At 35.7% G+C, this 24,026-nt stretch overlaps 1 protein-coding gene across 2 annotated transcripts in view; it reads right to left on the reverse strand.

Annotated features, from left to right (window-relative positions):
- Window positions 1–24,026, reverse strand: part of LOC111057479 (5-hydroxytryptamine receptor 1-like) — a 268,647-nt gene that overhangs the window by 27,765 nt on the left and 216,856 nt on the right. Inside the window, exon 3 of one of the 2 annotated variants that reach the window (XM_039419531.1) lies at window positions 12,978–13,001. The exons of the other annotated variant lie outside the window; for it this stretch is intronic. Within the exon in view, the coding sequence (XP_039275465.1) occupies window positions 12,978–13,001 (24 nt within the window). The remainder of the gene's footprint in view (window positions 1–12,977; window positions 13,002–24,026) is intronic. 2 annotated transcript variants of the gene reach the window in all.

The raw sequence follows: 24,026 nt of genomic DNA on the forward strand, positions 1-24,026 counted from the left end.
TGAATGAAAATATATGATTGTTGAAAGATCTAAAACTCTACATTCTACATTGCTTCTCTCGAAATTTTTCTGATTCCACACTACATGAATGCATGCCAATCTATATATTACTCGAATGCCATTTGAAAAACTCATTTTTCTGTTATAGAATATTATTCCTGCTCGAAATTTTTCGAACAATGAGGAGTATTTAAGAGGTGGAATTTGATAAGTATTTTTAGATATAGATCATCATTGACATTTTTTGAAGGTAGTGAAGTGAAACGATTTTCAAAGAAGAACTCTCTAAGAAGTACAATTTCAGATGAGGGAAGGAAGAATAGATTATTCATGACCAAGAAAAGAGGAAATCTCAATTTCGACGAAGAAGAACTCTTTCTCAAGGGAAAATCCAAGAGTTGGAGGTTAAGATGAAGTGTGATGGTGAGAAATTTGTAGGAATTATGGTTGTATATCCGCAATAATCCTTATTCGACAACAGCGTTCATACTCATAAACGTGATTTAAATCTCCTCCATTTCAATGTAATTTAGATCTTTTCAACTGAATAAAACACATATTTTTTTCAACGGGAGTGATCCGTGGTCTAGTGGATAGAATGCTTCGTAGCAGCATAGAGATCCCGGGTTCGAACCCTCTCATTGCCAAAAGTTTTTAACCAGATCATTCCCGTGTTATCGGATGGGCACGTTAAACTGTCGGTCCCGGCTGAAGTATGACAGTCGTGAGGCCCATTGACGGCTTAAATTATATATTCAGGTGGTGGGACCTTCCCGAAAGGGACTCCCCACCAACAAAAGCCATACGAATTTACTTTTATTTCAATTCAATTCATCAACATCATAGAGAAACTTTCTAACCCACTCATATCTCATACAAATGAGTTGCGCCTACCAAGTCCACGTTCATTCTTTCAATCTTACATTACGATCCTATTAATATTTATTAAATTGTGCAGAAATACTTAACTTGAGGAGATGAACAACAGACTTATACCCAAAATCTTCCATTTCCAATTATTTATACTATACATTCCAAATCGAAAAGTGGGTCAAGTTTTTCACTTTTCACTTTTAAATTACTTACTTGAAGAACCCAATATACATAACCTATAAACCTGAGTATAATTAAGTAATACGGCAAGGCAGAACATTCAAAAGGATCTCTCTGCCAATAAAAGCCTCATGAATAAATTGATAATGATTACTTACTCATAATAGAATTCCATTTCCTATCCACATTCTGGATATTACATACTCAATTACCATTATCTCAAATGGGATACTCTTGTAGTCATCTCCAAAAAAGAGATGATGCCTCAAGAAAGCAGGTGCAGCTGAAAATACAGCGATATGTGAGATAAGTGAGGGATACTTGTCTGTTGAAGGGCTTCAAGGACCCTCACGGGACTGTTCTTGTCTACCGTAGAGATTGCTTCTTGATCTTTTACCGTTGACATAAAATGTTATTGTTGCAGTGCGGTTGAATGATACTCGAGAGCACATGCTTGGATCAGTAGACACTGAACGCTATATTGAGGTTTTTGACGAGATTGATTGGTGTGGAATTTGATGGTGCATTCGAATATTGAGATTTATAAGACATTTGAAATTGTTGTATGGCATTTGATTTGCAATTGATTCTATATGAATAGAGATTTTTGATGGTGTATTCAATATTGAGAATTGTAAGATATTTGAAATTGTTGTATGACATTTGATTTGCAATTCATTCGATAGGGATAGAGATTTTTGATGGTGTATTCAAATATTGAGATTTGTAAGACATTTGAAATTGTTGTATGGCATTTGATTTGCAATTCATCCTGTAGGGAAAGAGATTTTTGATGGTGTATTCAAATAGTGAGATTTGTGGGACATTTGAAAATGTTCTATGGCATTTGATTTGCAATTCATCCCATAGGGAAAGAGATTTTTGATGGTGAATTCAAATATTGAGATTTGTAGGACATTTGAAATTGTTGTATGGCATTTGATTTTCAATTCATTCTATTGGGGAAGAGATGGTGCTTGGAAGGTTCGGTTTCTATATATAGTGTTATTCACTTCATACTCCCTTCATGAATAACATCATCAACCAATGCTAACAGTATCAAGTTAGTCCTACCATTATTTTCAAACGTATAGTGCAAAAGCCGCATACACTATCTGACTATGACTCTGTTATAATGGGCGGTGTGAATAAAAACGAGTAGGACAAGAGTAAATACTTTAATGACAAGTAAACGCCAAAATTGATGTGAATGAAACAAGTATTTACTCTCACCCGCGAGTAAATACTTGAGAGGCTAGTAAAACTATGAAAAATGCCAATTTTGGTGTTATTTAACGCAAGTAGATACTTCTGTAGCAAGTAAATTACTCGTCTATTGGCAAGTCAACCCGACCTCAGACTTGCAGTCGTAGTTGTACACAAGAGATGGCTGCATTTATGAACCTGCGTGGTGTGAAACGTTATTGAGACCGGCGTGATATAAGTCCCGATCTATCTAAGGGACTATTACGGTTTGAGAGCGAAAACGTAGATTTTCTCACTTCGCACTTTCTTGATGCAAGGGGTGGAGGATTAAGTAAGTACAAGGAAAAAGATGGAAATTTTTCTCAGATACCCTAGTGATCCAGGATTCCAAAGTGGTGTTGCCAACGACATGGGGATTGAAAGAAGTACATTCAGTAGAGCATTTTCAAGTGTATTGGATAAAATAGTGTCGAAGTCTGAAGATTGGATTAAATTTCCACGCACTATTGAAGATATGGATCAGGCCAAGGCCGATTGGGCTTCAAAATTTCGCATTCCGAATGTCATTGGTGCTATAGATTGCACTCACGTGCAATCGGCGTTTAGCGGCGAAAACAGTAAAGTCACAACAGGAAATGATGCATAGTAGTCTGTGTGGCGCTACAAGTATTTACTTGGCTTTCTTGTGAATTCAGTTGTCTCGCGAGTAAATACTCCCTAGTTAACCTACTCGGTCACAAGTCAACTCGTCGCTTTATTCACATCGGTTTACTTGAAGTTGAAATACTAGTTATACTTTACTTGTAAGTAGAAGTAAAAGTAACACATAGACTTCGCATGTAAGTGTTTTTTCGTAATAAGTGTTTTTGCATGAGTGTTTTTATTGTTATTGAATATTGAGAATGCGATTGGATTGAATAGAGTTATAGATTTATAATTCAAAGTTATATACAGTGTATCTAAAGATAAATGTGGTATTCATAACTTGTGCTATGAAGAAGTTGTTATTGGAAATAATAATAATGGAATTGAATTTCAAGTTTATTTTTGAAAGTGAGTAGCCTATTGCATACGCTCTTTCCATAACAATATGATAGTAATACATATGTAGTTATAAATATCATGGGAATACATAGTGAACGTACTAAAATCTAAGTTATAATGGAAAGGATAACAATTTATTCAGAGGACATTTCTCAGGTATATTACTTCCGGTCATACTTCTACTGGTTAGGTAGAAGTTAGGTCACTGGTTACTGGTGAGGTAATAATACTTATTATTCCGATTATATAGCATGCTTCAACATAATGACAAAAGTATATTAATATCATTTTTTGTTAAGAAACTCTTTTTAAATCAACTTAAACTAATTTCTCTTAATAATGATTTTCTGTAATATTCTTCAGAGTATGATTGTCATTTCAAGTTATCATGTAATTATTTCCTCAATTATAGTAATCTCATGCTCTGTATATACTATGAAGAATGGGAAATAAATGAGTTCATTATTATTATTCTCAGCCAGTACAATAATGATCTTTTGAATGAGCATCCCTTACTCAAATATACCAATACATACCATTCCATAGATCATAGTGGATATAAAGTATTAAAACTATATGGGAAAAGAGCATGAATCTATTCAGAGGACATTCTCTCAGAGAGTATACCAACATAGAGCAGCTGCTTACAATGTAATTTGTTACGCCGCAATAGTGAAAAATAACGAGGTGTCTGTCGCTGTAGATATGAATGAAAGTATACTCTTGTGGCAAAGGACCCCCTTCAGCCGCCCTCTACCCACGATACCCTCACTTTCACCCTTCCAATACACACAAAAGCATCGGCGGGTCATTTGCACCAACCCAGACTGGGTTTTGTTCGTTCGGAGTAATTTTGTTTCCCACACAACTCATTTGTTTGGGTAGTTGGTAATTAAAGTCAACTTTTTCTCGTTAGCGGGGAGCTCAAACAACGCAGTTCCAGTTCCAGGATGATATTTTATTAATGAGCGTGCAACTCTGCTAATAATTCAGCTACAGTGACTGAAATTTCGCGAGTACTATAGATTTATATTATGAATAGATAATTTTTGTTATACGAGTGCTATAAACACTATGATATTATCTGTAGAGGAATAAATTGATATTCTGTTTCAAGGTAAAGAATTGAATCTTTGAAACTTTCTCAGATTTACATTGAGAAAGATTAAAAATACTTCTGGCCAAAGTATGGATTTAATTGGATCTGTCATACTTCCAATCGGATGTACTACAAGTCAGCTACTTTTCCATAGATGTAACTTCAATGTCAATCAACCAATCATTTATTTCTTTCCAAAACATACATGAAAAGGTACATGAAAAAGTCAAAAACTAAAAACTAACTTGAAGCTCAAGAGAAATAGTGACTGTTTAAAATTCATTTTTTGACAGTAAACTCGTTTATACTGTAGCATAATCTATCAAATATGCTCTCAGCAATTCCTTGAATTTTGATCAATCAGGTTCATGTCTTATGCAACCTGGGAGACAACCAATAAATTTTATTCTCATGTACGTTGGACTTTGTTTATATTTTTCCTTATTGTGTTTCTTTATTGTAAAATTATTTTTATTTCTTGTGTTGTAATTATGTATATCTACTTGCCGTGGGAATTTAGATTCGTTAGTTTTTATATATAATATTGTCCTATAAATGTACAGGCTGTACACCGTCATGAACTTTAACTCACTGAAGAATGGCTTGCATGATTGCTCTCTATCAAGATTTAGTATTTTATTTGAGTTTGAGATGCTTGTTCCTCCATATATTTCAATTCCATATGAGATGTGGGAGAGGATCATTGCAAAGTACACTGCTTTTAACGTTTCTAAGTTGGAAATTTTTGCTAGTCGTCTCAGCGCGAAAATTCCTGAGCTTCATTTTTTACATATTTTTTGAATGTGAACGGACCAACTAAGTGTGTTTTCAAGATATAGACCTAAAAATGTAATATCTTCCTTATTTTTTCCGGAATTGAATTGTTTTACCTCTGAATTTTCACAAGTAAAATGGAGGAACTTTGTTTTGTTATCTTTAAGTAGCAGATGTCTATGATTTAGGTACTTTTTAGTTAATGATATAGAATTGTTACATTTAATTTCTGTTGTGTTCCAGTCCTTATCAGCAATGCACAGACTTATATCGTCAGCGTATAAGCATAATTTACTATTTTCAACTAAATCGCACATATATCTAGGCAACCCCCCTAAGTAGCACAGAAACAAAAATGGACCTAACACCGATCCTTGTGGTACAGAATAGTTATTATATTTTAAGATTGATCCAATATTGTACTGATTTTTACTATCCTTGCCCTATTACCATAGGTAAGGAAAGTATTGCTTTCCGAAAAAATTAAGGTACCCCAATTTCTAAATTTCTATACGTTTCAAGATCCCCTGAGTCCAAAAAAGTGGTTTATGGGTATTGGTCTGTATGTGTGTGTGTGTGTGTGTGTGTGTGTGTGTGTGTGTGTGTGTGTGTGTGTGTGTGTGTGTGTGTGTGTGTGTGTGTGTGTGTGGTGTGTGTGTGTGTGTATGTGTGTGTGTGTGTGTGTGGTGGTGTGTGTGTGGTGTGTGTGTGTGTGTGTGTGTGTGTGTGTGTGTGTGTGTGTGTGTTGTGTGTGTGTGTGTGTGTGGTGTGTGTGTGTGTGTGTGTGTGTGTGGTGTGTGTGTGTGTGTGGTGTGTGTGTGTGTGTGTGTGTGTGTGTGGTGTGTGTGTGTGTGTGTGTGGTGTGTGTGTGTGTGTGGTGGTGTGTGTGGTGGTGTGTGTGTGTGTGGTGTGGTGTGTGTGGTGTGTGTGTGTGTTGTGTGTGTGTGTGGTGTGTGTGTGTGGGTGTGTGTGTGTGTGTGGTGTGTGTGTGTGTGGTGTGTGGGTGTGTGGGTGTGTGGGTGTGTGTGTGTGTGTGTGGGTGTGTGTGTGGTGGTGTGTGTGTGTGTGGTGGTGTGTGTGTGTGTGTGTGTGTGTGTGTGTGTGGTGTGGTGTGTGTGTGTGTGTGTGTGTGTGTGTGTGTGTGTGGTGTGTGTGTGTGTGTGTGTGTGTGTGTGTGTGTGTATGAGTGTATGTGCGTCCGTGTACACGATATCTCATCTCCCAATTAACGGAATGACTTGAAATTTGGAACTTGAGGTCCTTACAATATGAGGATACAACACGAACAATTTCGATCTGATGCAATTTAAGATGGCGGTTGAAATGGCGAAAATGTTGTCAAAAACCGGGTTTTTCGCGATTTTCTCGAAAACGGCTCCAACGATTTCGATCAAATTTATACCTAAAATAGTCATTAATAAGCTCTATAAACTGCCACAAGTCAAATATCTGAAGAAATTCCAGGAGCTCCACCACATCTATGCAAAGTTTGATTTTAGATTCCCAATTATCAGGCTCCAGATACAATTATTCAAACCAAAAATTTCAAGTGGAAAAGATTGAGCATGAAAATCTCTACAGTAGATGTTAGGTAACATTTTCACCTAAAATTGAAAAATAAGCTCGAAATTCGAGAAAATGTGATTATCCAATTGCAAACTGTTGGCAACTAACTGTTGATTCTATTGAATGAAGAGATAGCAGACCTTGTGTGTCTCCAGTGTTATTGCCCTGTCACCAGCTGGCTCAAATCTTTGAATAGTAGATTTGAGATGCGCGAGTACACTAGCGTCAGGTGATAAATTTTCATAACGGCAAGGAAAGTTGTGTGAGTGCGCCACACCAGAATTTTATTGCTTGTATACTTTATATTTACATACTGTTGCCGTCCTTCTAGATATGACTTGATCCAGCTAAGCTCTTTACCTGTAATTCCGTAATTTTAAAGTTTATTTAATAATAATTTATGATCACGTGATTCACGTGATTCATGTGATTCATGTTTCAAATGTCATGAAGGGGAGGAAAACCAAGTTGTTTTACAAACTATTTATTGTTCTCCAAATTACCAGAATTTATAACTTTTTCAATATTAAATGGTTCTATATGATTATCGTTATATGTAAAGCAACTTCTCATAAAGTAACAGGTAAAATTTTTAAAATTGAATATATTTTCATTTGAATTTTGTGCAATTACGATCTGGTTTAGGTTTGATTTGAGAATGGTGCGAGGATAGGAGCAGAATTGAGCAGTATCTTTCATTTTGAAAAAATAATTGTTGCTTTTTTTGGAATCATGTAATGATCATCAATGTCCCAATAAATGGAGAACATTTACCGTAACATTTCAAGAGAGAGAAGTTAGCTGACTCTGAAATAAACTTTCCTCAACATGCATTCAATTCACATAGCAATGATCCTGAACTATTGCTAATGAATAAAATATTTTGGAGAGAATGAAGAACAAGTAGTTGATAAACTTAATTTTTTGTCATATCAGTAAAAATAGTAGCCTACTCTAGGATACAAAATTGATGACAGAGCGGTTCCAGTAGCTCACTCAAATGCTCAAAATTTTTATAGTTTTTGCTTTTAAAATGTGATTTTGTGTTTGAAAATAGTTTTCTTGATTTTAAAATTTATAAAATAGGAACTCAGGAAGTGGAAGTGCAAATTTTTAGTGAGAAAAATTAAGAACCCAAGACATAACCTATAAACTTGAGTGTTGATAGGAAATGACATTGGGTAATACGGCGAGGCAGAACATCCGAAAGGATCTCTCTGCCAATAAAAGCCATAAGAGTAAATAAAAAATAAGCTCAAATGCTTTATTTTATATGCATTTGGTTGACATATGGATAAGTCTGAGCTTATGTTTGTTATAAATGATGGAATTCATGGAGGAAAGAGAACGAGTATTTGATAAACTACGAGCTCTCACCATCAAGTGAATGTTTTGTGGAATCAGTTGAAGTAGTTCTCACAGAGAATGATCACAGTTTACTCTGGAACGAAGAGAGCGCGGCTAATGAAAAACGAGCATGAATTCCTGCAAAAGAAAATGAGTTACGAGGCGACAGATAAGCTCATCTAAGTTTGAAAGCGACAGGTAATCCAGATGGAGTCATTAGCTGACAAAGGCCGTGATAAGCAAGTTTGAAGAAAATTGCTCGGGGAAACAGATGGAAGGAAAGCTTGAGGTTGGAATATCGTCTCTAATCGCGGTAGAAAAAATGAAATTATCTCCGCCCAAAGAGAATGGAAATTAATGAAGTGTCAACTGTCTCATTACCGTTCTTCCGACCAACCATAATTCAACTTCCGCGGGAAGGGTTCGTTTTCTGGTCCTGATGAAAGAACTGACCCAGCTCCCTTCAAAGCTACGCTTACGTGTCATCTGCATCCACACATATCAATCCTCCACTTTTTGCAGCAAACAGCAGTTGGGTTTGACTGTGATAAGGGATCGCATGAATTACTGGATTGCTACATGGCACCAGTGAATGCTATTGACAGCTTGGGATTCAAGAGTAAGTAACCTCATGATGATAAATCACGTTTCGTATCCAAGGGAGCCTTCATGGTTCCTTCATTTTATTTTCACTCTTCTGGTTATTGGATTGCGGATTGATATTATATGACATGATATCGATACATAGAAATTACAAAGAGTGGATTGTCTTATAATAATGATTATCTATATAAATAAAAATCGAGCCTCAAATCTTGACGTTCAATAAGTTTTTTATGGGTGCACCGAATTTGATTATTTTTTTTAGTTGTGTTCGTTATGTTGAGGACCAGGTTTATGGCCTATCAAATTTATAATTCGACTTCAGGACTCTTTCCTACGGTCCTTCAAAGTTTACATGTTATCCTTATGGGAGAAGATTTATGAGCTGGCCACACACAGAAATAAAAATCAGCTGTTATAATCAGCTGTTACAACCAACAGCCGTCGATAGAATGATAGTAGACAAGCATATGTGCTGCTCCATAACCACTCATGTATTTTATTCTAAACGCCCCGACTAGAAACAAAATGAATGTTCTTTGTGTAACTATCCAGCAGTACGGCCTCAGGTTGAAGACATTGCTTTGTTTCGAATAATTGTGCTGTCTTCGGTGTTTAGAATTAATTGATTTTTAGTAAATTATTTATTTTCGAGTTGGATGATTATCTACAGGTATAAATGACATCCATTAAAATCCCCCGAAGCCAGTTACTTATTCAAATATCAGTTACTCATTCACTTGAATTTATATTAGTTACAGTTATAACATATTTTAGTTATTAGTCACATATATTCAGTTACTTATTATTAATCGATCTTTTTCAATAGTTGATTTACCGAGGATGGTTATAGGCCTATTTTCAATTCTTCAAGATTTCAGTAGGTCAAGTTTTTATTTGGACCCTTGCAGAGCACGAGTTACCTGCAAGTTTATAATAAAAGTTGGTATTTAAAGTTATTACTGATGAAAGTAATCAATTTCGTACCATTGATTTTTATCGAAACCCTCGATTCTCCAATTATAATTCCGACATAAGGGTTCATCGTCACTCACCAATTATTTGTAAAGTTTGTGAAGCAATTAATTTTCCAAGGTCACATATTAGATTTTTTCATAAAAGTTTTAAATTCCCTGCATGTTTTGAGTAAGTGAAAGGAATGAACGGGGGAGCACATGTGATTTATGCAAAAAGATAGCATAGCTTAAACTACACATCGATTAATTATACGCGTGATCAATTAATTTGTCAGTTATGATTTTAACGTACACGCACATGGAAGAGTATACTGAATTGATTATCTGATCAATAAAAAATAATAGGATGGTTTGGATTTGAGAATTGTTAGGTTATAGATTCTGAGGTGTGCATCCAGCTAATGCATCGACTATTTGGCGGTACGAAGTTCGCCGGGCCAGCTAGTAAGATATAAAATATATAAGATGTAATACAGTATAAAGCTTCACAACGCTCCTTCGTAAGATTGTAGCTTTCGCACAATATTATTAGTGACAATCACTGTGGCCGTAATATAGGACAGTTTACATGCGGTTTCGGTCGAAACAGAGGTTAGTGGCTAGCGACTCCATATTATGTGCTTTATTATTTGAAACTAAGAAACATCCTCAATCAGGTAAGAATGTTTGGTAAGTGAGAATGAATCTTGTTGGTTTTTTACATAATACAGCATAATTATATAACTTCAGTTAATTCTGGGATATGATTGTTAAGTGGAGTATTAGGTGGTTGAGATGTATTCTTGAATTTGAACGCTGTGAGTTTAGACTAGCTATTTCTACTTTCTTTTATATTACAATTGTATAGATTGTGATACTTCTTGATTGATTCTAATCGGACAACTTTAAAAGAATATCATTTCACAATCAATCGTAGGAATGGTTTGGGGAAATATTAATTTAGTGGAAATGGACTTAATTTTAGAAAAGTGAAACCATAACCCTATCTCGGACTTTTCAAATGTTATCTCAATTTGTGAGAAAAATGGTACAAGGAGTATCCTTAGTTTTTCTCTCCAAATCAGTGCTAATTTGTAAAAATTATAGATAAATAAATAAATAATTTTGAATTGTATTCAGTAAATTTCACTTTTAAAATTAACGAGAAATAAAAACTGGTACGTGTGGATTTTTTTATCATCCGAGAAGATGATATTCTGATTGTATTCATTACTCTCTGGTGTAATATAATATATAGTAAAATCGAGGATATAGTGCACTAAATCCTGCCTGTTACACATGAATATTGTAAGAATTTGATTTCTCTTCTCAAAATTGGAAGCAGGTTGATCAGGTGCAGAAAGTAAAACAGTTCATGAGAATGTTCCCTCTCGGAGAAACGCAACATGAACAAGCCAAAAACAAGTATCAACTGAAACCTGTAAGTTTCGTTCCACATGGAGTTCGGTGATATGCTCAACACGTCAAGTTGATCTTCTACATGGGGTTGCCAAAACTTTCGGGAGAGAGTAGGGTGGGCCCCGTCATGTCACAACTAAACTTTAACGGAATTCAATGAAGTCTTTGCGGATAGCAGCAACGAATACACTGACTTTTCACTTGCCGCAAACTTTGAAAGAGACAAGCACTTATCTCGACGTTACTTACAATGCGTCACTTAACTCAGGCCGGGGTAAACTGTTTCTAAATAGTTGGAGACCAGCATTTAATCACTTTCAAACAATTTTTTTCATTGAATTTTTTGAGAAGAAGGAAATACAGGTTTTTAGCAATTTTTTTATTGAATTTCTTGAGAGGGAGGAAAAACAGAATACGAATCCGAGAATATGGAAACTTATCGCAGACTTTCTGTTGTTGGAAGCGATTGTCGCGCTTGTGGACATTTGATATATAATTTGATATAATTTCTTGATGCATAAATTTAATGTTTGAATATTGTGTTTGACTACTGACATCGTATTTTGTATATTGTACATTGTATTTTATTTTTCATGTGACCTGGCTTATATACTGATGTTGAATGAAAAAGACTAAGAAATTGTCAAAAACCAGAGATTTATTGATACTTAGAAAGACCGGTTCAGGCTATTATACCATTGTCAATCTCTGATAAACTGAATAATTACCACAATATCAACTTCTCAACTACACAAAAAATATACTGATGTACTACTCTGGCTCAAAAAAAGATCATTGCATCAAGAAACTATCGATAATTTAAGATCCAAGGTCTTACTACTCCCCTAGTAAGGGAGATAAATTGTAGAGCCGACTTCTCTAAATATAATTTATGAGTATAAAATTAGCTTCGAGAAGGTTTGGAACCCTTCTCGACCTGTATAGATCCATACATCTCTCATCATAATCCGTCTCATTACCCAGGCGCAATCCTGGAGATAATGTGGACATCACCCTAACCCAAAACAATCATCATGAAATTTAATGTGTTAGCTCCCGTTGCACGTATTTATATAAAATTCAACTACTCCATAATGTGGTCACCGCATGTCGTCCGATTGGTTTGCTGGCTCTCTTGATACTGGTTTAGTTTGATTATACCATTTTAAGAAGTTTGACGTATGTGAAATCGGGCCATAAGTGTTTCCTAGATAAATTGTTTTCAAATATGAATTAGGGACGATTGTTCTGAACTACTAATTTGATGATTGATAATACAACTGCATTAACCTTATACTATATTCAAGCTGTGTTGACAAAACATATCAGTGAAGCTCTTCACACAATAAAGAGCATGATATGAGAATGATTAAAAGTGTGCTCACTGAATAATTGCGATACTATTATGAGAGTGATTATATTGATAATCGTTCTGCAATCCAATGATACGATATAACTGAGCAACATAAGACATCCTTCAAAAAGGATTTCATTTCAATAAGTGATTATTTGGATTTGTTTATTTATTAAATAAAGTGTACAGACAGTATTATTCTATAATATAGAGTAACAGTGTTATTTTATGATCCAAAGTGCATTTTGATTTCTAAATGATAATATTGTGACGCAGTAATGTTATTGGATGTGCATAGAAGTGCATCTAATATTGGAGCTAGCTAAACTACTCCAGTTAGCCTAATCAACTACTAGCAAATTAATAGCTTCGTGTAGATTTGTGACTCTGGAGAGGTATTTGATACAAGACATTGATATTTCAAAGCTGAATACTGCCCTTAGCAGACTAGTGATTTCATGCTTATTCTAGAGAATCTATGTCAAATATGTGCTCTCTACTGTTCCAATAAGCTCGATAATGTTATAGCAGTGACTTTCACATGATTGATACTTACAAAGTAATGTGACTCTAGCGGTTCCTAAAACCAAAGAAAAAAGAAAATGTAGACAAAAATAGTGAATTAACAAAAATCATGTAAAGACTACTTTCACATTCTGAGTAGTTGTGAAGGTGATACATTGGTAGTTATCCATATTGGATAGAAGACTAGATATTATCAAACCACAGATTTATGGAAAATCGAGATACCAGTTCCAGTTGTTACACCATTATCAATTTCTATTAAGCTAAAACTAGAGATAAGGGCAGCAGATAACGGCCGAGCTCCGTTATTGATGGAAGCCGTGACCTATCGAGATGAACGTTTGCCATTGGCCTAGAACCGCTAATTGGAAAGAGACTTGTCTAGGCCAATGAGAGACGTTCACATTGATAGATCACGGCTTTCATCGATAACAGTGTTCGGCCTTAAGTATGAATACTGCTGTTCTTCCCTCAACTTTTAGATATCGATAATAGTGAAACAATCGAAAACGATATCTCGATTTTTAATAAATATGTGGTATGGCAATATCTAGTCTTGTTATTCAATAAAAACCGCTTGTTGTATTCAAATTTGTCTTCTTGTTTTGGACTAATTTTGATGAAATCAGATTACCGTACTTGCAAATATCACAACGAACGAGTTGAAAGTATTATTGCAATGATAGTAGTCTCACAGCTTAATATTAACATGAAAGAACATCAATAATAATCAGTAGACTTATAAACAAAATAAGTAGAGACTAGATCGATTAAAAAACGATTAAAAATTGAAAAACTACTTCTACTTAAAAAGATTCAGCCCTCGCTTAAAGAAATGAGTGAGTAAATAGAATAGTACACAGTACACATTCAATAGTTAGTTATGCTTTATTATAAATTTGTTCTGCAATAATTTCTGTCATAGAAAACTTCATCATCACCATCTTACATAGATTCTATGCATGTAATAGATATTAAGGGAATTATTCCATAAAAATCTTTGTTTCTCAAGCTCTGAAAACACAACTTCTTTCATTTATTTATCTATTTATCTCTAACAAAACACATAATCATGATGATCATAGGAAGTAGATATAAAAGGGGGAGTCTGGGACACAAGTGTCCCAGACTCCCCCTTTACCTCAAGGTCATCCAGGTCAACCACCCCCAACCTCAAGGTCATCCAGGTCAACCAACCCCAACCTCAAGGTCATCCAGGTCAACCACACCCACCTCAAGGTCATCTAGGTCAACCACACCTACCTCAAGGTCATCCAGGTCAACCACACCCACCTCAAGGTCATCTAGGTCAACCACACCCACCTCAAGGTCATCCAGGTCAACCACACCCACCTCAAGGTCATCCAGGTCAACCACACCCACCTCAAGGTCATCCAGGTCAACCACCCTAACCTCAAGGTCATCCAGGTCAACCACCCTAACCTCAAGGTCACCCAATAAAAAAAAAAAAAAAAAAAAATTAAAAAAAATTAAAAAAAAAATTAAAAAAAAATTAAAAAAAAAAATTGAAAAAAAAAAAAAAAAAAATAAAAAAAAATAAATAAAAAAATAAAATAAAAATAAAAAAAAAATTTAAAAAAAAAAAAAAAAATTGAGAAAAAAAAAATTTTTTCCAGTGTGCACAGACAGAACAATGATCCAAGAGGTGAGATTGTTAACTACAACAAAGCTAAGTATAAGAATACAATCAAACGCCTTTTGGATGATAGCAGAGATGGTGGTCAAAGACATTCTGGGAGACAAGTGACTGGGAGAGGATCTATTGCCCCAAGGCATGATTTTAGTAAGGAGAAAAGTCAGAAGATCTATAGAGGAAGAGGTGTTCTGTCAGCTATCAAGGGAGCTGCTGGTACAATAGTTAATAAGGCAATTGACATTCTACCAGTTGAACTTCATATCCCTGGCTATCAATACTGTGGACCAGGAACAAAACTTCAGAAGCGATTAGCACAAGGTGATCCAGGAATCAACAAACTTGATCAGGCTTGCAAGGAGCATGATATTGCCTATTCCAAGAGTGGTGATACAGCAAGCAGAGCAGTAGCAGACAGCATCTTGGCAGAGAGAGCCTGGGACAGAGTGAGATCTGATGATGTGGGGGTGTTGGAAAAAGCTGCAGCACTAGCAGTCACCGACATTATGAAGGCTAAGGCAAAATTTGGGAGAGGTATGAAAAGATCACTGAAGGAAGTCAGCAGGGTGGTTGAGAAGGGGAAGAAACAAAAGATTCAACCATCAAAGAAAAAAATCAATGAAAGGAGGTCGAGGTCTTTACTTGAGACATCAGAAACCAAAGGTTGGTACAGGTCTTTACTTGAGACAGCAGAGATCAAAGGTCGGTCAAGGTCTTTACTTGAGAAAGCAGAGAACAGCAACACCTTAGACATTATATTGAGGTACAATCAAAATCATAATGCTATACAAATATGTATATATATTGGATACATAGCAGATTAGATTCATTGTGCTGGAATCATCTGTGGAGAATAGACATTTTGTCAATCAACTGTGTATCTAGAACAATAGAGAAGATGGTACTCCTATTCTCAAAGTGGGCCGACTATGGTGAGACAAATTTACCATCAATCTCCCCATTTGATCTGAAGATGGTTGAGGATCATGTAGAAGATGAGGAAGAGGAAACTGATATGGAGGAGGACAATGAGGTAGAGGTGGAAGAGGAAGAGGAAGAGGAGGAGGAGGAGGAGGAAGAGGAGGAGGAGGAAGAGGAAGAGGAGGAGGAAGAGGAAAAGGAGGATGATGTAGTGGTGAGAAATACTACTACACCTATACTTTTGACTCGAAGGAGCATCAATTACCTGAAGGAAAGAGGTTGTGAGGTGATTCAACATCAATGACAGGGTATCGTCTCTAACTGAAACAGTGTTCTAGAGGTATCACTGAATATCATCCGAAGACTATCAGACAACATAGAAGACTTGCCAAGGACTAGTGCTGGAAAAGGAGTCTACAAGGAAAATGAATCTATGACATCACCTGCTTGACATGGACCAAGGAGAAACATCATGGATACATCACTTTTCTGCATACTCAATATGATAAACAACTTGGATTTTGGAACAGAGATATACCTGCTTGTAGTAAACTTTTCAATGAAATGGATGTTGAATTGATCAATAAATAGCTAATTGTATTCCAAACTGTTTACTTTATTACCTACCATCTCCTTAGATATAGTTTAGCTATTAGTATATTCTGAGTGCCACTGACTGCGCTCAGAATGCTCATGCTCAGCCGGCGGGACAATTGCCAGCCGCAGCAGGTCGACTGTTGGTGGAGGTCGGACGACCGGCGAGGCGACTGGCGGGGGCGACCAGTGGCCAGGCGACCAGCGGCGGCCGGACGACCGGCGGCGGCCGACCGGCGGCGGCTGGGCGACTGGTGGGGCGACCAGTGGGGCGACTGGTGGGGCGACTGGCAGCGGCCGGGCGACCGGTGGGGCGACCGGTGGTGGTGGGGCGACCGTGGGGCGACCGACGGGGTGATCGGTGGCGGCCGGGCGACCGGCGGGGGTGACCGGCGGCAGCCGGGCAATCGGTGGCAGCTGGACGACCGGCAGCGGGATGACTGGCAGTGGTGGGCCAGTCTACCCACTACATACAAAAAATATATCCTCTGGTTCTGTTGATACTGACCTTTAATACTTACCTTTACCGCCTTGGATTCGAGCATAGAACCTCCAAGCTGACTTGCTAACCACTACACCATAGAGGATTTATGTTTAAAGACTTAAATTATATAGAATATGATACTTCTTCTGACTGGCGGCGGCCGGGCGACCGGTGGGGTGACCGGTGGCGGCCGGGTGACTGGCGGGGGCGACCAGTTCAAGATCAGTGGGGAAATTTTTTTCCCCTTTTTTCCCTTTTTTCCCTTTTTCCCATTTATTCCCAACCTTTCTTCCCTTTTTCCCATTTATTTCCGATTTTTTGTGTTTTTATTTATTTATTTTTATTTTTTTTTTTATTTTTTTTTATTTTTTTTTATTTAATTTTTTTTTATTTTATTTTTTTTTATTATTTTTTTTTTATTTTTAATTTTTTTTTTTTTGGGTGACCTTGAGGTTAGGGTTGTTGACCTGGATGACCTTGAGGTTGGGGTGGTTGACCTGGATGACCTTGAGGTGGGTGTGGTTGACCTGGATGACCTTGAGGTGGGTGTGGTTGACCTGGATGACCTTGAGGTAGGTGTGGTTGACCTAGATGACCTTGAGGTGGGTGTGGTTGACCTGGATGACCTTGAGGTTGGGGTGGTTAACCTGGATGACCTTGAGGTTGGGGGTGGTTGACCTGGATGACCTTGAGGTAAAGGGGGAGTCTGGGACACTTGTGTCCCAGACTCCCCCTTTTATATCTACTATAGGAATACAGCATAGTTTATGGAAACACAACCACAAACACAGCCATTTTATTTCAGTCGGTGAATATCTTAACGTACTTGTCAAAGAAGTATCTATCATCAATTGTGTCAAATAATGTTTATCATGATGAATATTGTTCTGTCATCAATTTGTCTTGGCATCACATTGAAGATTACGTAATTATCATATCTATAACCATTCAAATTGTTTCAAGAATGTATGAATGATAGATGAAAGCCACTTGTCCAATGGTGTGGAGCCCATTGAAATACAGTAAGATGTGCTAGATAGATTGCTAATGGTTTTATCATCAAAATATTAAACTTCAACACAACTTTGAAAGTGGCTTGATTTGTGTATCACATGGTTCCACAGTACAATAAGCACCCCATAAACACTAAACACTCTCCCAAGTTCAACGTAATGTGCTCAAATAGATCGGTGGAACAGGAAGGAGCAACTTGGAAACACCAATTAAAAGTAATCAGCGGTAGGAAGTGTGAGTCTTCTGAGTGCTTGGCAAGTGTCTGACTTGTATTATCAGTTCTATTATGAATGCCCAACATTCAACATTATTAAATATCGAATGTTGGTTTGAACTGTTGATACTGACTGGTGATATTTTTTCAGTATTGCTATCCATCAAAATATTCATGCCTGTAAAGCTGCGTTCACACCGGAGTTAATAACACAAGTTTCTAACATTTTTGTTATCAACTGATGTTAATTACAAAAGTTAATAACATCATGTTGAGTTGCGTTTACACCGGAGTTGATAACATGAGTTATTAATAAAAAGTTGTCAACTTGACTGAATAGACAAAAAATTCTCTTGAAAAAAGTTGATAACTCGTATTTTCAACAGAAAATTCCTTGTTATTAACAAGATTTATGTTATCCATCGAGAGTCGGTAACTTTGGTTAATAACAGGTTACTATCTTCCCCGCAACCCCCTCGCCCAGCATCCCTACCCTTCATTTACAGCTGTTGTTCCCTAATCACTACAGCTGCAGGCAAAACACGTGACAAGGTTATTAACTTTTGTTTATAACAAAACTAGCAGCCAAAAGAAAATGTTATTAACTTATGTTGACAACTTTTGTTCCAAAACTCTGGTGGGAACGCATTATGATTTATTTACATTAGATCAGATGAAGATAATTATTTAAATGATCACACACATGTTTCAATTCAAATTTGAAGACAATTTTTTGCTTTCTATTCCGGCTGTTATATCATATGAATACTCTCGTTGAATGAAATCATATGGAAGTCAATTATATTGATAACAAGATCTTGTTAATAACAAGGAATTTTCTGTAAGAAACATGAGTTATTAACTTTTGTCAAGAGAAATTTTTGACGATTCAGTCAAGTTAATAACATTTTGTCAATAACTCGTGTTATTAACTCCGGTGTAAACGCAGCTTAAGAAGTTCTGACTAAGGAGAGCTTCAAGATAACAAGTTTACAAGAATGTACGTTATATGGTTATATCCCAATAATATGTATTATGACTATACCCCAGCTATCAAAAATACTCATGGTCTGATCGAAATCCGTTGATACCCTAGCCATTAGCTTATATTATTATGAAAATAATTAAAAACTAACAAAACATTATGTAGCGTCAGAGTTATGATTAAGGTACTTCATAAGCTGAGTTGAAGTTACCTACTCTGAAAATTAAACTATTTGACCTTTGCAAGAGACAGAAGCCTCGAAAAAAAATTGACAGAAAATCTTTGTCTATTCAGTGAACATTAGGATTCAGTGGATTCAGTGAACAGGAGTGAACATTACAGAAGTTATTTATAGAAACCAAAAGGTATAATACAATCCTAGGAAAATAAATTAAGAAGAATTTGAGGACATATACATTTTTATATTAATATATGAACTAAAGTCATAATATATTAATGAAAAAAATAGATAAATAAAAATCCTGAGACAGAAAAATTGTTAGAACCCTAGGAAGCAATAGTAGAAATTCCCAAAAGAATGTAAAAAAATAATTCATGTGAGAAAGAACTCCTCAATCTCATCAAAATCAAAATTGAATAAAATGTGCTTCAATTTCTTCAAAAATGTTATCAGTGAGCCTGTGGATGTAATATGTAGAGGTAACTTATTAAAGGAATTTGGAGCACTGTAATCGTAAAACCGTTTGAAGGCTTCACATGAAGGGTTTGCAAGAACAACCAAATTTCTGTCTCTCAATCTGTTTGAGAAAACTAAGGCATTCCCTGTAATCTGACCACTTCTTAAAAAGAATATTCTCAAGACCCTGAAAATATATAAATGCCTTAAAGGCAATATATCCAAGGCCTGGAAGAAGGGAAATGAATGAGCTCTCCTATGTAATGATGTCATCATTCTAATCAATCTTTCTTGTGCAATAAGTATAGAGTTTAAATTAGTTTTATATGCACCCCCCCAACATCTTAGCCCATATTGAAGCTTGCTATTTGCAATAGCGAAATAAACAGATCTCAGAATTTTTCTAGGGCAAATGAATTCAATAAATAAAATTTACGAAGCATCATATTCATGTGCTTTTTGAGTGATTGGATGTGAACCTTCCAATTGCAGTTCTCATCAAGCTCTAAACCAAGATATTTGATATTTTGCACTTGATCTATCTTTACACAAGATGTACAGAATTCATTATGATTAGATAGGCAGACACCACACTTGAATAGTAAGGGAACCTGCAAGATGGGCTTTGATCTCAAAGAGAAACGAACAAATTTGGTTTTAGTACTCAGAGCCAACCTATGCACTGAGAACCAAATTTTTATCCAATCTAAGTCACTTTGCATCTTAGAAGTTGCCGTATCAATTTCTTTTTCACAATATAGCAGAGCCGTATCATCCGCAAAACAAGTAACTGTTCCACTCAGATTACTTGCGCATAATTTATTTATATACACCAGGAATAAAATTGGTCCTAATACCGAGCCCTGGGGTACCCCATATGGGATGGTCAAATAAGAGCTCAGAACATTCTTAACCCGAACACACTGGCTTCTGCCCACCAAGAAACTTTTGAACCAGTTTAAAGCAATGCCTCTTATTCCAGCCTCTTCTATAATTTTCGAGAACACAGATAATAGTGAAATAGGCCTATAATTATTCAAATCCATGCAATCACCTTTTTTAAATAATGGGATGACTACCGCCCTCTTCAAGCATGCGGGAAATTCACCACTTCCAAAACTTAGATTGATCAAATGAGCTAGCACAGGACTTATGAATTCACTGGAAAGTTTAACGATAAACGCTGATATACCATCAATTCCAGATGCTTCATTTTGATTCAATTGAGAAATTATTCGTTTTACCTCATCTACACAAGTTGGGAAAAAGAAAAAGGAGTTTTGCACAGAAAGTGGAGGAAACATTTTATTAAAATCAGAAGGGTTCATATTGCTAGAGTCATCGATTTGATCGATAAGCTTTTCTACAATTGTGACGAAAAATTTATTAAACTCCTCAGCCACTTCAAGCGGTTGCTGAACAGTCAAATGTGGATTGTCAAATGTCCTAATTGAATCAAGGGCATTTTTCTTATTATTCGCTGTACCCAAAACTTTATTAATTGTATCCCATTGTTTTCGTGGGTTATTTTTATTCATATCAAACAAATTATGGTAGTATTGGTTCTTCCTATTTGCCATATCCTGTTTCAATTTAAATGCAAAAATGTCAAATTCTCTTTTCAATCTAAAATTTAGTGGATTTTTCTTTACTTTTTTATACAACCGATTTCTATGATGCTGTCTCTTACATAGCTCAACCGTCATCCAGGGTTTCAAAATCTTGACATTATTTATTTTATTTAATTCACTACTCTCAATGGTGGCTTTATTACTATTTCGTGAAAAGTTTTAAAAATATATCAAATCCATCAGACACATTCATTGTATTGAAAACTTCAGTCCAAACTGCATTTTTCAACAGATTAGAAAGCAAAGTCCTATCAATAGTTTTAGTTTTCTGATTTGTATAATAAAACGGTTTGACATTTGATAGAAAATAACTTGAATCCAAAAGGCAGATAGTTGCATCATAATCACTACGACCAGAAGATAATACATGGGCCTCAGATAATATATTGTCTCTTGACCTGAGATAGATATGATCTATACATCGATTACCACGTGTGGGAGAATTTAATAGTTGCGTGAAACCGTGGCTACTCATTAAAGTCTGATATTCGTCTACAATTCGCGAAGATTCAAGTAAGCATAAATTTATATCGCCTATTAGCATTAAATTTCTATCATTGAATGAAGGTAAAATATTGTTAAGCTGCTCAATAAAAGTTGACACAGATACTGAATGAAGACGATAAACAGCGATAACAGAGAATTTGCGACCAGAGGCGAGATCAAGAGTAACCTTGATTGCATCGGCTGCTATCATATCTAACGGTATTGAAGTAACCGAATACTTTTTCGAAACAAACACTAGTACACCACCTGATCTGTACGTATTATTGCATTTCGTATACTGATTGTAACTGTCCAACTGATAGGAATCCGTTTCAAAATCCGATATCCAAATCTCTGATAAAACAATGACAGCTGGTTTAGTTGTTAAAGAGTGTAAGTAAATGGAAAACCGATCAAAGTTTTCATCAAGTTTTGATTATTTGGTTATTCGATTGATTTGGTTATAATATCGGGGCACCGAGCTTCGCTCGTTATTTTTATTTATTGACAAACAGAACACAATTCTCTGAAATGATCGGGTTTTATATTTCACAGCTGGCTATACGTCATCTTATGAATTTTGGGGATGCGATATTTTGATTTTTCACAGAATCACTTTTTTACTATCCACAGCTGTTTCAGCCGAGGATGAATTATCCTTTTTATGTCATTCAGCGAATTTTCTCAAGGATGAGACCTAGTGCAATCGAATCTTTATATCATAAACCTACTATGTTACAAATTTCGTGAAAATCGTTAAAGCCGTTTTCGAGATCTGTTGAACATAAATAACCAGATATAAAAATAGCCAGTTATGAGAATAACCAGATATAAAAATAATCAGATATAGAAATAACCAGATATAAAAATAGCCAGATATGGAAATAACCAGATATAAAAATAGCCAGATATATAAATACAGAAATTCCTCGCTTAATATAATAGGATTTATTCGATCATATTCTTGCATTATTCTTATCCAAGAAATATGAATCCAGCATGAGCTTTAAATGCTAAAGATTGATTATTTGGTTATCTGATTCATGTAATCCATTTTTGGATTTCCCTCATCGAAGTATTATTTCTGTTCTTGGTAAGGTATTGTAATACAAGTAATACAATGATGAACTGGTGTAACTCAGCAATTTTAGTTATTTCTGTTTGATGACGGACATGCAGTTCTATTGTAAGTTTGCGTGTTAATCGTATTCAAGTGAGTTGAGTTGAAATGAGTTGAACTGATGCTGCTGGACAGGCTACACCATGCTATCTGTAAGACAGCGCATTCCTTCCAAATAACATGCACGAACGCATTCCATTGTCCTTTTCGTCCAATTCTCTGTGTTCTGCAAACAGATTTCGCTATTATTTCGCTCTATCTTATCACAGTATCATCATCTGTGTAATCTAGTTCGATATCATATGATTTTTCAGTTTCCAAAATAATTTTATTCAACAATTATTGTTGTTCAGTTATTTAAAGTCATGTTTATTCAATGCAACATTTAATATTCGTCAGAGATATCTCTATCAATGAGTTTTAGTATTTTATGTTTACTTCTATTCCATCAATGTTTTCCAATGTCAACTCCTATTTATTATGATTAATCAGTTCCTGTCAAATTACGAAACTAGTAATGCTATACAATTATGGAATGTGCTTCAAAGTGATTTTCTAGTATCAGTTGCGATATTGTAAGGTTTATTCAAAATAAGCACTTGAACACTTCTTTTGACAATATATGAATACTGCTACTGTTGAATCATCATCCTCCTATTTCACAATTTATTGTTTATTCTGTCGAAATTGGTAATTTCAGCTCAGTTCCAGGGAATAATCAATCTATTTGGAGTTTTCCTTTACTATTTCGAAGGATCTCCAATTTTGTGAAATTCACTGGTATCTTAGTATATCCATGATCTCAAATTTAGGATTTCATATTCTAAGCAATTGAAGAGTTATAAATATAACGAAAAGCTTCAACAACCTCTCTGTAAGGACAGGCTTTTTGTGTACACTGTGAAGGATAAAGAAGAATCTTCATCATACTCTGGTCAAGCTAACCCCTTCCAACACCAAACTAAGGTATTCACGACTTGAAAAATATGAGAATACAATACATAACTACACCTTCACACCTGCAACCCATTCAATAAATATGTTTTATATTAAATTGATTAACCAATTCACAAGGTGGTCTAGATTGAATACGTTTTGGTAACAACCAACAATAGGTTATCCAAATACATCACATCTAATACATCTCAACAATACAGTCAACAATAATTATCCTGATACATCACATCCTATACACCCAATACATCCTAATACAACTAACAATAACTATCCTGAAACATCACATCTTATACTGTACATCTCAGTACATCTCAACTCCACCAGGAAGGCTAGATTGAGTAAATGCTAGTAACAACCAACAACAGTTGCCTACAACCCACAGC

The sequence above is a fragment of the Nilaparvata lugens genome, chromosome 1 (genome assembly GCF_014356525.2).
Source record: "Nilaparvata lugens isolate BPH chromosome 1, ASM1435652v1, whole genome shotgun sequence".
Classification (NCBI taxonomy): Eukaryota; Metazoa; Arthropoda; class Insecta; order Hemiptera; family Delphacidae; genus Nilaparvata; species Nilaparvata lugens.